This window comes from Vicia villosa, linkage group LG6, assembly GCF_029867415.1.
Source record: "Vicia villosa cultivar HV-30 ecotype Madison, WI linkage group LG6, Vvil1.0, whole genome shotgun sequence".
NCBI classification, from domain to species: domain Eukaryota; kingdom Viridiplantae; phylum Streptophyta; class Magnoliopsida; order Fabales; family Fabaceae; genus Vicia; species Vicia villosa.
In genome coordinates, this window is record NC_081185.1 from 141,917,609 (window position 1) to 141,935,151 (window position 17,543).

Here is a 17,543-nt window from a genome sequence, read left to right on the forward strand (position 1 = left end):
ACTCCTTGATCGTTTTCAAGGGACATCAGTATAAACCAAAGTGTCGCACTAACGATGACTACCAGATCAACCGTATCGGTACATGTCGTACAGTTTCCTTGGTCTAATGTCATATACTTAAGGTATCTCGAGATTCGGGTTAGAATCTTTCACACAAGCAAAATACCCAAGCAAACCTTTTGAAAGATAAAGCAATCAAGTCAAACAATTGAAAACATCGACCTATTCTCTTAAGGTAACCCCTTTTGAAAACATTTTGTTTTTGAAAGTATCTCCCCAGCAGAGTCGCCAGTTCTGTGGACCTCCGATTTTTTTTTAATACCGGGCCATACCTCTGATCTGTAGAGATACGTGAACTGACTCTTTTTTGTCGCTTAATGCTTTCGCATTTTTTGAAAATTCACAGAGTCGCCACCGACCTTTTATTTTATCCAATTAAGGAAAGGTTTATAAAAGAAACAGAAAAAAGACCTTTAAGAAATTCTGGGTAAGGGGGTAGGTTATACAAAGGGAAGGTGTTAGCACCCTTTGTATCCATGGTTATCCATGGGCTCTTAAGTTTGCTTAGCTCACTTGTTTTTTGATGACTTTTCAATTGCTCTGAAATTGCTCATATGTGGTTTCAAATACCTTTGTAATTTGAATTTTGTAATGATCCGTGTGTGGATGTATACAAAATGCTTGTTTATCTTTCGAAAGATGTTTTGAAAAGAACGTTAACTTTGTAATAACCCGTGTTTGGATGTATACAAAGTATTGTCTTTTTTGAAAGTTTTGAAAAACAACAGTGTATGAGAATTTTGTTTGTTTTGATTTGAGCAAGCAAACTAGGAGGTCTACCTTGGGTTGTAAGGTCTTTATCCTATTTCCTTTAAAAATCTATCCTTTCACCGGATATAAAAGCAAGGTTCGATTTTGTACTCAAAACAGTGGAATTTTGACTTTGATTTTGAAAAGAATGAGAAGGGATTACCTTAAGAGGTGCAAGTGTGATTGTGATTGGATTCAGATATTTTATCTTTGAAGTTAGTGATCTAACGGTTCAATTTTATCTTTGACATACACGCAGTTTATATGTGCTGGAAATTAAAATGCGGAAATGTAAAGTGCGGAAAGTAAATCTACGCTATTACATCGATTGTGCAGGAAATGTAAACTAGCCTATTTACATGAATTTGACATCCTATACATTTATCTAGGAATTTAAATTGCAAGAAAAATAAAAGGCATGTTTTTTGGTTTTTTATGATTTCTTTTAATTATAATTAATGCATGATTAATTAAATTAAAATGAAGAAAAAGATGAAAATTGATTTAAACCTAGAAATTAAGTTTAAAATATGTACAAAATATTTATTAATTAATTTTAAAACAAAACTAATTTTTTTGGAATTTTTGAAATTGATTTGAAATTGATTTAAGTTAATTAAAACATAATTATGCAAATAATTATACAAATAATTAAAACTTAAAAAGAAAATTATTCAAAATATGTACAAAATTAGTTTATAATATATAAACAATATTTAACACAAAGAACAATTTTTTTTATGATTTTTTGATTGGTTAGAATAATTAAAAAGCAAATATATAAATATATACTAATTAATTATGCAAAAATATTAAAATTTTGAAGAAAATAAAATATTTTTATTTCATAAAATAGTATATTATTTTAGAAGTATAAAAATATTTTTTGTGTATTTTTTGGATTTTTAAAACTATTTTTAATTAATTTAACAAAGAAATTAAAATAAAAATAGGAAATAAAATAGAAATAAAGGATACTGATCCTGTGTGGTTGGATTGAGAGTCCATGATAAGGATGGTTTGATCTGGCACGTTGGATTATTCATTAAATGAGATCAGGTGGTCCAGATGGTGAGGCACGTGGTAAAGGCTACACCTGCAAAGCACAGAATCAGAGGACAATTTAAAAAAAAACGCGCGCGTCTGAACCAATGAGGTGGGGACACCTCATCATCTTCAACCTCTCGCCAGGACCTTTTACAGCGTTTTTATGAAAAAAGCGCTATAGTAAGTGAACCTCAAACCTGCAAAATAGCGAATAGGGGTAAACATGCAAAGAAAATTGGCGCGATAGTTCCATTCGTTTCGTCTTGTTCATGCGAATCTAATGGTGCTAATCAGAACTTCTAATTTTGCCTAATTTGGAAAGCCCTAAATTTGAAGCTATGAACCCTAAAATGGTAGTTTCGTTTATACGTGTCCAAACTTCAATTAAGTTTCCAGAAATGATCTACACCTCAAACCAAACTCAATAGTATGTCTACATCTTGTTAAACATGTGTGAATAACCAGATACGAATTGATTTTAGTTTGAACAAATTTTGACCTGTGTAGCTCGATTCAGTGAGCTTCAAGGCTTGTAATTGATTGGGATAGTTTCAGTGATGTTTAAGGAAGGTATATGAATGCTTAGTTTGTATTGAAATGGACTGAAATTACAAATTCGAATTTGAGTTTTTCTTTGAATTTTTTGAAGTGATTACAAGTGTTATATGCTATGCTATGCTTCTGGTCTTGTCTCTCCTTTGTTACTGAACTGAGATAGCTTATTTATAAGCATTAGAGTGCTTAGAAACTAAGCCAAGAGCATTGATGAGTTTTTTGGAATCTTGACTTTTTCAACATTGGTAGCTTTGTCTTTAAGCCACCATGGCTTGATTTTCCTCTTCTCCTCTGCTGTACTTTGCTTTGGGACAGAGTTGAATGAGTCACATTGATGAGTCATGCTTGGAATGCAAGCTATCATTTATCCATGCATTTCTTTTTTTAATTTAATCTTAAAATAAGAAAAAATCAAACAAACATGGATGAAAAATGTTATGGGCTTAGTCTTGGTCGTGGGAGGCCCATATCATTATGGAAATGATGTTTGAATGCTGAAAACTTGGCCCCATTTGGAAAAAATACAATTTTGAACAATGTTGGTTTCATGCATTTTCCCAAAATTTAGCCAACTTCAACAAGGTGTAAATCCCTCAATTTTTGTCATATGAAGGAGATCTTGCACTTTTTGGAAACCTCAAAGAGTCCTCTAACCAATGCCTTTGGTCTCATGTCAAAATGATTTTTGAAGCTCCTTGTGTGTCCTTTTAAAAAAAGTGTCTTTTTGTTGACTTTGAAAATGACCTGTAATGTCTTTGATCATATTTTTCAAATGGTGAATCCAATGACCATGGGATCAATGGCATTTGAAAGATAATTGAATTTCCTTCAAAACAAGCTTTGGTTTGAATTTTTTGGATGAAGGATGAGAGAGTTATGATCAGTCAAAGTTGAGTTGACTTTTCAGGCAAAAACCCTAATTTTGAATCTTAGGGTTTTGTTGATTTTTGATCTTTCCTTGATGAATTATGATCATCCAATGATCAAATGATGAATCCTTTGACAAAATATGGACTTTGACAAAAAATTTCATTTTTGACTGTCTGTTGACTTTTTTGGTCAAACGGGTCGTCTGTTGACTGTTTGAGCTGCTGACGGTGCGTCTGAGTGAATTGAAATTTGAAAATTTGTATGATGGTACTTTGAGATATATGGATGTTTATGAAATCCATTTGAGCTCTCAAAAACTTGTTGCTCCTGTAAAAACAAGAAAAACCCTGATTAGGGACTGTTTATGTAGGAGACAGTTAAGCGTACCTGATTTTTGTGCAGTGTTGAGTCTCTGCTAATCGCGTGATATTTAGAAGACTTCTAGAACAAAAATCTTGGAATTTTGAATTGTGAAAGATTGATTTGATTGATGGTACAAAACACTGAGAATTGTACTGCCAGCAGTTTGGCTGTCAACTGACTGTTCAGATATTGATGCAGCAGTTAGAGTGAAAAATCAACAGTCAAAGTTAATTTTATTTTTTTGTTATTTTTGTTTTTTTGTTTTATGTGAAAAATGAAAAGTTTATTTACATGACTTGTTAGAAAAACACAGACATAATAAATAACTAATATTTACTGTTACCAGTACAGTATGAGTTTACTGATTCTGCGCCTGCAAAAAGATTTAACTCTGTACCAATTGCGTCAGTACTATTTATTTGTAAATAAATAAATAGCATGTGTGAAGTAATAAACAGTATTTGGCGTTTGCGTAAGAATAAATTCAACTGCAAGCCAAATTACTGTATAAGAAAAATTCTGAAAACTAAGTATTTCATATGTCAGGATATTTGTTGAAATAAAAATCCATGATTATATGAGACTCTTAATTTTCAGATTGGAGTTTTCTTGAAAAATATGTGGGCAAATTTTGGGGTATAACACTCATTATTATTGAAAAGTTCAAAATAAAGAAGAGAAATTTGTTGAATTGAAACATATGAAAGTACTAAAAGAACTTGCAGGATACAACGAAAATACTTAAGTGAGACTACTCTGCATCAAGATCATCAAAAAATAACATGTCATGAGATAAATTTGGATATGTTAGAGATCAAGTGACGGACTATGAAGTCGATCTTGTCATTGATAACATATATTTTTCAACTTATGATTTTTAAGAGGCTTTGGTTGTTAGTATCCGAGGGAAGTTCTCTGAGCTATTTATTTCTACGGTTATCTCCTTGCTTTTGGCTTTTCTTTTCTTCTCATATAGTGGTTCATATTCAACGATCTTTCCATATTTTATCTCATGCTGGATTGATGGTAGGACAGAGATTCCTATCGTGGTTGTTTCTTCTTTGAACTCATCAACTTTAAATTTAAACCATGTTTCTTCTAGAATCTCTGTGACTAGGTTTCTGTATGGTAGGTGTGAGCATTTTTACTTGCTTTCTATAATGTAGTTAATATCTTGTCGTGCCCAACTAACCTTGACCTTATTTTCTATCATCCATACAGATTCCACATCTACTTGGGGTAGGCAACCAAATTTACCTTTTATAGGAAATAGGATATGACTCATAACATAGAGAAACATTTGGCTTTTAGGGTAGATATATTAAAAAGTGAATGGATAAGGTATGTGTGAAGAAGGTTCTTTCGCAAGGGAGGATACAATAGTGATGTAGTTGTATCTGTTGACTTTGTCTCCAAGTTCAATGATTCCGTCTTCATAAAGAAGATTTATCAACTTTCTAAATTCTTCTACTGAGAGATTTATCTCGTACCTTCTTACCCTTCTTTGAAGTATTCCGTCGATTGGATGAAGGTTTAATAAGAACATCTTTACAAGGAATGTATAGATTCTTTTTGAATGCATAGAGAGAAAGCAGAAAAAGTCGAGTTTTATCAAGTAAATTTTGTGATGTATAGATTCTTTTTGAATGTATACTTTTTGAACATAAAAAGTGTGCTAGTTAAGGTTTTAAAAATTGAGAAATGATATTTGGAAATAATTTTTTTATTCTATCTAGTATATTTTGTGTGTATTTTTGAAACGTGGGTTAGGTATTGAAAGTAAAAAAGTATTAATTATAGAGATAAAAACATATAGTGTCACAAATAGCATTAATATTTTGATGTTGAAACAATGTAGTTGTTAAAAATTATCCTTGAAACATGAAATTATGTTGAATAAGTTTTATCAAAATTCTCTTTTGGGTGGGGAACGTTTCATTGAATTGCTACACCATTATATTTGTCATTTATTTTCTTGCAGTTTTTTTTTATGAAAGGTTTCATTGAACCTAATCCATCTATTTTAACCGAAGAATGTGAATACCGGTAAAAATAACCATATTTTTTTCTTCTCTTTTTAAGGCGTTGTATGCTTTGTGTATTGCATAGACTCTTAACATTTAGCACTTAATTGAAAGACGTCTTATTTGGTTGTAGAAAGTGATTGTTTATAAACTTTTTTAAGTCTTGATTTTTCAAGTTCAAACATGAAATTCTTTTTTTATGTAACAAAACAATACGTCACCAATCTAAAATAAAGAGCTATAATATAAATAGGGTTCAATCAATGTACTTTCATAAGCAAAAGAGTATAAATATAAGAATTGTGTTATTTAAAATAACGTATCTCTATTTCATTTCTATGAACCTCGTACTACCAAAATCCATGTCCACTAAATCAACTTTATCAACCTTAATGACTTTGACGTGACAATATATTATATATGCTTTTGCACACAAAAAACATTAAATCAATAAAATATAACAAAAAATAAAATGAACAATCAAATACCATAAAAATTTATTAATCATAGTATCCAGTACACAATTATGTAATGTTAGCTTTTATATTTAAATAAATTTGAATTTTGAATTAATTTTGCAAGAGGCGTCAATAGTAGACATACATGTCTTTTTAATGAATACCAAATTAAGAACTCTCCAATAAATAAATAAATAAATAGTACATATTTTAACTTATCTAAAAGAACAAAAAATTTACTTCACGTTATATACTTGGTCACAAAATGCATCATGACTGCATGCAATTTCTAATATTCATCCGGGTGATCAGTTAAGCGATTGTGGCATTCATAAGGAAGACCATGAGCAAAACGTATAAAATCACGACAATAGTCATAAACAATCAATTTTGTATAAATCTCTTTGAGCTTATTCCTTGTTTCACCAGTAAGACCTTTATTTTCTCCATCATTGAAACCTAAGCAATTATTTGATGGACTAGGAATGCATGCATTGGCATTAAAGTTTCTAAATCCAGCCGTGAATGGAGCCTTTGACCAATCAATTTTCACCTGTCCCCCTCTTGTTGCCCATGAATCTCCATTCCATAGTGTTGTGTATAATTTCATTGGTTGCCTTGTTGGGAATGCAACACCGGTGTTTTGTCTATTATGTATCACTCTTATGGGTATGTTATCCACCAATATTCTGCATAGATCCCAAACACATGATATAATTATACGTATAAATACATTGTTTTGTTCCATATAAAGAATTATATTTTTTTCATTGTTTTAAAAGATTTTTTGATATGGGGATCATTATCTTGTCACTTAGATCAAGGGGCATATATTAATTATAACGATAGAATCATGTAATCTTAGGATTTGGGTTATGTGCGGTGTGATTACACGTAATCATCAATTTTGGTCAATTTATGGAGGTTCCAACTCACATTAAATTTCTAATCGGTGTTATTGATTGTTAATATATTAAAATCTTGTGTAATTTAGTATTGAATTTGTAATATGTGTTAACTTGGGTATTAGGTCTAGTAGAAATTAAGGTTAGATGGTGCTTCAAAATTTAAATTAAGCAGTGAGAGGTGCCACATTTAGTGGATGACATGTCTTGAATAAAATTATGTACCTTTAGTGAACGAAAACGTGAAAAACGAAATAAAAAATATTCCTAATAAATTTTATGAAAACTTACTTAAACAATGAAGAACTTACATTATGCGCTGAGGATTCCAATCAATTGAGTAAATGTGAAAGTCTTTTGTGGGATCAAACCAAAGATAGAATTGCACCTCACGACCTCCATTACCATTGGCATATAAATTGGTTGAGAGAATATATGGATCACCAGATAAGTTGCCCAAAAATTCCATATCAATCTCATCATGGTGTGGTCCTTGAGAACTTAGCTGCATATATACATATATGTGAAATTAAATAATCATACAATAAGTAAAAGTTCCTTAAATTATGCAATGTGTTATGTGTATGTGTATCCGTAATGGTATTAACTTGTTTTCCATAGCTATAATTGTTGCCACAATATAACAATTTGAATTGGCTACTGTCATAAATCTTACACATTCATGTGGTTAGCTCATCGATGACAGTTGGATCAAGATCAAACAATATATATTTCAAATTTGATAATTTTAGAGTTTAAAATATAAAAATCTATTTGATTCATGCATTGTTTGATCTTGATATAAGGGTCACCAATGTGCCAATTGTGTGAATTTTTACCAAAATATAAAGATTTGCAGTGCAACATCAATTGTAATTTAAAACTAATATAAATGTGAATTAAGAGTTTGCAAATATTTGTGTAATTCTAGAACAAAGTGCATACATAATATGCAGTGACAGTGCCCGCAGAGTTTCCTGGCACAAGTTTGATTTGCATATCAAATCTTCCAAACAAATATTCATTCTTGGTACCAATGCCTGAGCCAGAATATTTATCCATTGTAAGTGTCATACAATTGCCACCATCTTGTATGTTAGCCCTTTTATCTCCAAATAAAATGTTAAAATCAGTGTTGAAATTTCCACCAAATGCAATTGTGCTAAAGGTTAAGCATAAGCAAAGCAAGAGAAAAATAGAGTTATTGGCATATGAAGAAGCCATAATTAACTAATGTTTCACTTTGTTAAAATTGATAAATTTAAATTTTGAAAATTTGTATTTAAATTGAAGTTTGTATTTACACAGTTGTCATAATATGTGTAAAACGCAACAGATTTTGATTAATTTAGTTGTCTAAAGCTCAATGTTACAATGACATCACACAAGTCAATGTTATTGTTGAAAGTTACACCTCAACTTTATTGAGGAACTAAAAAAAGGTTTTAATTAGCAAATAATTTTTAAGGCCAAAGTATTGTTTCCTCTTTAGATTTGTTTGAATGTTTAATGTTGAAAAGTTGGATTCAAGTCAAAAGCCCAAAATAGGAGCATATTATACTTGAATGAGAGGTATTATGGAATGGGGGTTCTTAGCATTAGAGGTACAACAAACACATTAAAATAAAATAAAACTACACGTTGAGAAATCATTCTCCCAAAGATTATTATTTTACTTATATGATTACGTAAAATTTATGTTTAGCTATCACAATAAAATATAGTTAGTTACTCTTAATAAGTTTATTCGTCAAAAGTTAGGAGAAACATAATAAAAAAAAATTAATACCTGTTTGATATTCTTATTTCGTCTTATTTCGGCACTTATGATATCCTAAATATTTATAGAGATTTTTGTTAACAAAGAAAATTGTAATGACAACACTAAAAAATAAAATGCACAATGAACTTCTTGCAAATGACTTAATTGTTTTAATGAAAATATATACAACGTTAGTTGTTGATGAAATTTAAGTATTTTTTTATAAGCATGAATTTGACTCTTTTGTTGGTATATTATATTTTGGGTTAATTATATTTTTGGTCCTCTTAATATATCTACTTTCATTTTGAGTCTCTACAAATTTTCTCTTTTCAATTTTAGTACATTAAACATCGGCATAGGTGACAATCATTTGCTCTCATTGGATTGTCAAGTTTATCAAACCATAATACTTAGGTTTGCATGTTTGACCGCTTAATTGTTCATGCTTGACTTATCATAGTTGTCATCAGAGTTGTCATCTTGGTGGTTGTCATCATCAAAAGTAGATGTCGTATAACATGCAAAATAAGGTTCCACATTCTCCCCCCTTTTGATGATGACAACACATCTCTCAGGGAGGTGATAATACAAACAATATATTTTAGAGTATAGAACTCCCCCCGAGTTAGATAGAAAATACACCCTCCACTGAGAGTGTATTTCTCCCCCTTTGTCAAAATAAAAAAGCCGGGTAAAAGATGCACTTGCGAGAAGTAAATATGCAAAACAAGAGAAATTTAGACATTTAAGATAGAGAAATCAACACACTCATTATTATTGAAAAGTTCAAAATAAAGAAGAGAATTTTGTTGAATTGAAACATATGAAAGTACTAAAAGAACTTGCAGGATACAACGAAAATACTTAAGTGAGACTACTCTGCATCAAAATCATCAAAAAATAACATGTCATGAGATAAATTTGGATATGTTAGAGATCAAGTGACGGACTATGAAGTCGATCTTGTCATTGATAACATATATTTTTCAACTTATGATTTTTAAGAGGCTTTGGTTGTTAGTATCCGAGGGAAGTTCTCTGAGCTATTTATTTCTACGGTTATCTCCTTGCTTTTGGCTTTTCTTTTCTTCTCATCTAGTGGTTCATATTCAACGATCTTTCCATATTTTATCTCATGCTGCATTGATGGTAGGACAGAGATTCCTATCGTGGTTGTTTCTTCTTTGAACTCATCAACTTTAAATTTAAACCATGTTTCTTCTAGAATCTCTGTGACTAGGTTTCTGTATGGTAGGTGTGAGCATTTTTACTTGCTTTCTATAATGTAGTTAATATCTTGTCGTGCCCAACTAACCTTGACCTTATTTTCTATCATCCATACAGTTTCCACATCTACTTGGGGTAGGCAACCAAATTTACCTTTTATAGGAAATAGGATATGACTCATAACATAGAGAAACATTTGGCTTTTAGGGTAGATATATTAAAAAGTGAATGGATAAGGTATGTGTGAAGAAGGTTCTTTCGCGAGGGAGGATACAATAGTGATGTAGTTATATCTGTTGACTTTGTCTCCAAGTTCAATGATTCCGTCTTCATAAAGAAGATTTATCAACTTTCTAAATTCTTCTACTGAGAGATTTATCTCGTACCTTCTTACCCTTCTTTGAAGTATTCCGTCGATTGGATGAAGGTTTAATAAGAACATCTTTACAAGGAATGTATAGATTCTTTTTGAATGCATAGAGAGAAAGCAGAAAAAGTCGAGTTTTATCAAGTAAATTTTGTGATGTATAGATTCTTTTTGAATGTATACTTTTTGAACATAAAAAGTGTGCTAGTTAAGGTTTTAAAAATTGAGAAATGATATTTGGAAATAATTTTTTTATTCTATCTAGTATATTTTGTGTGTATTTTTGAAATGTGGGTTAGGTATTGAAAGTAAAAAAGTATTAATTATAGAGATAAAAACATATAGTGTCACAAATAGCATTAATATTTTGATGTTGAAACAATGTAGTTGTTAAAAATTATCCTTGAAACATGAAATTATGTTGAATAAGTTTTATCAAAATTCTCTTTTGGGTGGGGAACGTTTCATTGAATTGCTACACCATTATATTTGTCATTTATTTTCTTGAAGTTTTTTTTTTGATGAAAGGTTTCATTGAACCTAATCCATCTATTTTAACCGAAGCATGTGAATACCGGTAAAAATAACCATATTTTTTTCTTCTCTTTTTAAGGCATTGTATGCTTTGTGTATTGCATAGACTCTTAACATTTAGCACTTAATTGAAAGACGTCTTATTTGGTTGTAGAAAGTGATTGTTTATAAACTTTTTTAAGTCTTGATTTTTCAAGTTCAAACATGAAATTCTTTTTTTATGTAACAAAACAATACGTCACCAATCTAAAATAAAGAGCTATAATATAAATAGGGTTCAATCAATGTACTTTCATAAGCAAAAGAGTATAAATATAAGAATTGTGTTATTTAAAATAACGTATCTCTATTTCATTTCTATGAACCTCGTACTACCAAAATCCATGTCCACTAAATCAACTTTATCAACCTTAATGACTTTGACGTGACAATATATTATATATGCTTTTGCACACAAAAAACATTAAATCAATAAAATATAACAAAAAATAAAGTGAACAATCAAATACCATAAAAATTTATTAATCATAGTATCCAGTACACAATTATGTAATGTTAGCTTTTATATTTAAATAAATTTGAATTTTGAATTAATTTTGCAAGAGGCGTCAATAGTAGACATACATGTCTTTTTAATGAATACCAAATTAAGAACTCTCCAATAAATAAATAAATAAATAGTACATATTTTAACTTATCTAAAAGAACAAAAAATTTACTTCACGTTATATACTTGGTCACAAAATGCATCATGACTGCATGCAATTTCTAATATTCATCCGGGTGATCAGTTAAGCGATTGTGGCATTCATAAGGAAGACCATGAGCAAAACGTATAAAATCACGACAATAGTCATAAACAATCAATTTTGTATAAATCTCTTTGAGCTTCTTCCTTGTTTCACCAGTAAGACCTTTATTTTCTCCATCATTGAAACCTAAGCAATTATTTGATGGACTAGGAATGCATGCATTGGCATTAAAGTTTCTAAATCCAGCCGTGAATGGAGCCTTTGACCAATCAATTTTCACCTGTCCCCCTCTTGTTGCCCATGAATCTCCATTCCATAGTGTTGTGTATAATTTCATTGGTTGCCTTGTTGGGAATGCAACACCGGTGTTTTGTCTATTATGTATCACTCTTATGGGTATGTTATCCACCAATATTCTGCATAGATCCCAAACACATGATATAATTATATGTATAAATACATTGTTTTGTTCCATATAAAGAATTATATTTTTTTCATTGTTTTAAAAGATTTTTTGATATGGGGATCATTATCTTGTCACTTAGATCAAGGGGCATATATTAATTATAACGATAGAATCATGTAATCTTAGGATTTGGGTTATGTGCGGTGTGATTACACGTAATCATCAATTTTGGTCAATTTATGGAGGTTCCAACTCACATTTAATTTCTAATCGGTGTTATTGATTGTTAATATATTAAAATCTTGTGTAATTTAGTATTGAATTTGTAATATGTGTTAACTTGGGTATTAGGTCTAGTAGAAATTAAGGTTAGATGGTGCTTCAAAATTTAAATTAAGCAGTGAGAGGTGCCACATTTAGTGGATGACATGTCTTGAATAAAATTATGTACCTTTAGTGAACGAAAACGTGAAAAACGAAATAAAAAATATTCCTAATAAATTTTATGAAAACTTACTTAAACAATGAAGAACTTACATTATGCGCTGAGGATTCCAATCAATTGAGTAAATGTGAAAGTCTTTTGTGGGATCAAACCAAAGATAGAATTGCACCTCACGACCTCCATTACCATTGGCATATAAATTGGTTGAGAGAATATATGGATCACCAGATAAGTTGCCCAAAAATTCCATATCAATCTCATCATGGTGTGGTCCTTGAGAACTTAGCTGCATATATACATATATGTGAAATTAAATAATCATACAATAAGTAAAAGTTCCTTAAATTATGCAATGTGTTATGTGTATGTGTATCCGTAATGGTATTAACTTGTTTTCCATAGCTATAAGTGTTGCCACAATATAACAATTTGAATTGGCTACTGTCATAAATCTTACACATTCATGTGGTTAGCTCATCGATGACAGTTGGATCAAGATCAAACAATATATATATTTCAAATTTGATAATTTTAGAGTTTAAAATATAAAAATCTATTTGATTCATGCATTGTTTGATCTTGATATAAGGGTCACCAATGTGCCAATTGTGTGAATTTTTACCAAAATATAAAGATTTGCAGTGCAACATCAATTGTAATTTAAAACTATTATAAATGTGAATTAAGAGTTTGCAAATATTAGTGTAATTCTAGAACAAAGTGCATACATAATATGCAGTGACAGTGCCCGCAGAGTTTCCTGGCACAAGTTTGATTTGCATATCAAATCTTCCAAACAAATATTCATTCTTGGTACCAATGCCTGAGCCAGAATATTTATCCATTGTAAGTGTCATACAATTGCCACCATCTTGTATGTTAGCCCTTTTATCTCCAAATAAAATGTTAAAATCAGTGTTGAAATTTCCACCAAATGCAATTGTGCTAAAGGTTAAGCATAAGCAAAGCAAGAGAAAATAGAGTTATTGGCATATGAAGAAGCCATAATTAACTAATGTTTCACTTTGTTAAAATTGATAAATTTAAATTTTGAAAATTTGTATTTAAATTGAAGTTTGTATTTACACAGTTGTCATAATATGTGTAAAACGCAACAGATTTTGATTAATTTAGTTGTCTAAAGCTCAATGTTACAATGACATCACACAAGTCAATGTTATTGTTGAAAGTTACACCTCAACTTTATTGAGGAACTAAAAAAAGGTTTTAATTAGCAAATAATTTTTAAGGCCAAAGTATTGTTTCCTCTTTAGATTTGTTTGAATGTTTAATGTTGAAAAGTTGGATTCAAGTCAAAAGCCCAAAATAGGAGCATATTATACTTGAATGAGAGGTATTATGGAATGGGGGTTCTTAGCATTAGAGGTACAACAAACACATTAAAATAAAATAAAACTACACGTTGAGAAATCATTCTCCCAAAGATTATTATTTTACTTATATGATTACGTAAAATTTATGTTTAGCTATCACAATAAAATATAGTTAGTTACTCTTAATAAGTTTATTCGTCAAAAGTTAGGAGAAACATAATAATAAAAAATTAATACCTGTTTGATACTCTTATTTCGTCTTATTTCGGCACTTATGATATCCTAAATATTTATAGAGATTTTTGTTAACAAAGAAAATTGTAATGACAACACTAAAAAATAAAATGCACAATGAACTTCTTGCAAATGACTTAATTGTTTTAATGAAAATATATACAACGTTAGTTGTTGATGAAATTTAAGTATTTTTTTATAAGCATGAATTTGACTCTTTTGTTGGTATATTATATTTTGGGTTAATTATATTTTTGGTCCTCTTAATATATCTACTTTCATTTTGAGTCTCTACAAATTTTCTCTTTTCAATTTTAGTACATTAAACATCGGCATAGGTGACAATCATTTGCTCTCATTGGATTGTCAAGTTTATCAAACCATAATACTTAGGTTTGCATGTTTGACCGCTTAATTGTTCATGCTTGACTTATCATAGTTGTTGTCATACCCCAAATTTGTCCTACCCTTTTATTTCTAACTGGCTTTAGCTCTGCATTCATGTACATCTCTCCATTAGGGCATTTAACATAACATCATGCATCATTAATCAATAAGTTTGGTATGGGGTCGAGGATCTTGGTAATTAGGGTTCTCTATGGCTTTGAGGCTTTCATCTCAGGTTATTCTTTCTTCATCAACATGCACCTAAGGCAAATGGATTGAGGTTTCTCATTCATTATGATTGAACTTGTTGACTCCCATCTCTACTAAGTCAAAGTTCAGATAAGTCAGTGAAATCAATTTGAAGATTAATGGCTCAAGATCATAAAAAAGAAAAAAAAGAGAGGGAGGAATATTCCTGTGGTTCCTTGGCATAAGTTGTAAGGCATTAATACATTGTTATAAGTTTCTCCAAGTTACAAATGTCATAACATTCATTCAAAATTGCAAGATGAAGAAGATTTGGCACTACAAATTTATCACTTGATTCAAGTTTGGCCAATTGAAGAATTTGAATATTGGATTTCCAAGTGAAGCATAATGGAGGGAAAGTTCAAGATTCAAACTGAGACACAAAGAGTCAAGTTGTATTTCAAAAGTCAAAATCCATTACAAATTCAAGAGTACTCTACAAAAGCGGAATTACATTTAAAAATACAAAAAAGAATGCATTTGAGTAATAGTTGACTTTAGGCCAACTGTTGACTTTTTGGTCAAACAGTTGACCAAAGTCAAACAGACCAAGGTTTGATCCTATGACACCTAGAACTACTTCCGAGCCAACTTTCAAGCATTCTCTCCATATTGCACCCTTGGCCTTCATGATCATTCATCTTTATCCATTTTTGCTTTGTCCCCACCACATATGTGCATACAATTTTCTTTTCCAAGCAAACCAAAACAGTCACACCAGTCCCTGCATCAAGTACAGAAATAAACAAAAACTAAATGTAAACTACAAGCTTTTGAGTTCACATTCCATTCACAATAAAGACTTGACAATTCACATTAGCATACATACACATTGCAATACAAACACTACAAAATTCAAATAACACAGCCCCTGTACAAATTCAAAACCATTTCACATCCAATCAAGCCCGTACAGCATCAGTTCAATGCCATTCCGCAGCCATAACACCCATCCATAGACTTGAAAACCTGCAGCAAATTCACATCAGAACAGCCCTGCATCAAACACAAAAAAACCCCAATTCTACATTCACACTACCAGCTCTACATATACAAGTTATTCCAAGTAGCTCCCTGCCACAAACCGTCTTGCTGCCGCACATTCAAACACAAGCAAAATCCCACATAGCAGACCAAAAACCAGTTCATGAAAACCTATACTAAATTCAAATGCATTCACTAATAACCAGTCTCATTTCTAACTAACTTTCCCCCCTCACCCTTCACTTTCAAACACATAACAGAAACAACCAGCTTGTAACTACCTTCACATAACCACTAACTAACTCTCAACCACCTAACATATTCGTAACTAACATCCAACAGAAAAAACAGAGCTATAACAGAAGATTCGGAGAATAGAAACTAACCTTCAATTGCAACTGAACTCAGAACTCCAACTATATATTATCTTCTCCACCATCATTCAAGGATCTTCACCATTTTCTCTGCAAATTCATAACCCTCTCCAATTCTTCATCTATCTCCTTCTTCTCCTCCACAATCATCTTCACTGATTCATCAACTCACCTCCAATCTCCACAGAATCCAAATCAGAAACCTGTAAAAAAATGGCAACGACCTTCAATTGAACATCTTCACATTCTTAAATCACTCTCTATTCATTCAGTTTCAACCTCTCACCATTCATCTTCTTCACTACTCATTCACCATAGAGCCTGCCACAAGAAAATCAGAAAGAATTCACCAATGATTCAACAGAAAAAAGGCATAAGGAAATTACTAGAAGTAACAGAACAGGAACGCAACAGAAGAAGTATAATCTTAGCTTCGTGATCTTCAATAGAGAACTTCATCTTCTCTCCATCATCGACTCATTCTTCAATCACCACCAGAAACACTCTCCATCATCATAACAGCGACGATTCAGAACAGAGTCGAAGGGAGATTGAGAGAGCAAACGATTTGATCGGAGATCCAAGGGAGATTGAGAGATTAGAGAGAGGAAAGCGCGCGAAGAGAGGTCGAGAAGCGATGGTGATCAGACGGTGCGGTGTGTTTGATCGGAGAGGAAGGGTTCTCCGTCGCGCCGTTCGTTCGTGAGAGTGGCGAGAATTCGCGCGCCGTCGTGTGTTCACGAGAGGAAAAGAGGGGTCGAGAGAGGAACTCATATGAAGATCTTCGGATTTTTGCTATTGACATCTTGAAGCTTCACCGGAAACCCTGTCGGCCGGAACAGTGAGATTGGATTTGGATCGGAGAAAGATGTGAGGATGAGAACGAACAGCGAAGAGAGTTTGAGATCGAGAAAGGGAACTGAGAGTGTCGTCGGAGAAGGCGAGGCAGTCTCTGCCGTGAGGTCGCCGGGGAGGATAGGGATTGATCGGAGGGGATAGAGTCTCCGCCGCCGCTTGTTCTGCGAAGAGAGGAAGGGGAATTCTGTGTTGAGAAGGTGAATCGTCGCTTTAATTTTACCCTAATCCCCTTTCTTTTTAATTTTTATTTTTAATTCAATTCCTTTTTTAGTTAAAAATCTGATAAAAGAAATTGTGATAGGAAAAAATATACTTGGGCCTGATTTGCTATTCTCCACACCTCACTGGCCCATCACACCACAGTTTTGGCAATAAAACAAGATGATACAAAAAAAACTCTTCTGGGCCATTGATTGGGCCCTGCGCCCAGGATTACTCATGCACCGCCATTTTCATTCCACACCTCCAGAGCCCATGTTTAATTGATAGTTTTTAGGTTTTCCTACTTAGTTTTTTTTCTACTTATTTTATGCAATAAAAATGACATAAGAACCTCATAAAAATACTAGTTTAGGCTTAGTAGCCTTTAAATTCC

The 17,543-nt window shown here is 31.8% G+C and overlaps 1 protein-coding gene and 1 pseudogene across 1 annotated transcript; both read right to left on the bottom strand.

The window, feature by feature from the left end:
* Nucleotides 1–6,416: 6,416 nt before the first annotated feature.
* Nucleotides 6,417–8,256, bottom strand: LOC131614838 (xyloglucan endotransglucosylase protein 1-like). Its single transcript, XM_058886383.1, has 3 exons — nt 7,978–8,256; nt 7,344–7,537; nt 6,417–6,816 (listed from the first exon to the last, which is right to left on the bottom strand). The coding sequence occupies exons 1-3, from the start codon at nt 8,254–8,256 to the stop codon at nt 6,417–6,419; spliced, it is 873 nt and encodes a 290-aa protein (XP_058742366.1).
* A 3,437-nt stretch (nt 8,257–11,693) lies between these two features.
* Nucleotides 11,694–13,534, bottom strand: LOC131614840 (xyloglucan endotransglucosylase protein 1-like; annotated as a pseudogene).
* Between the last annotated feature and the right edge of the window lie 4,009 nt (nt 13,535–17,543).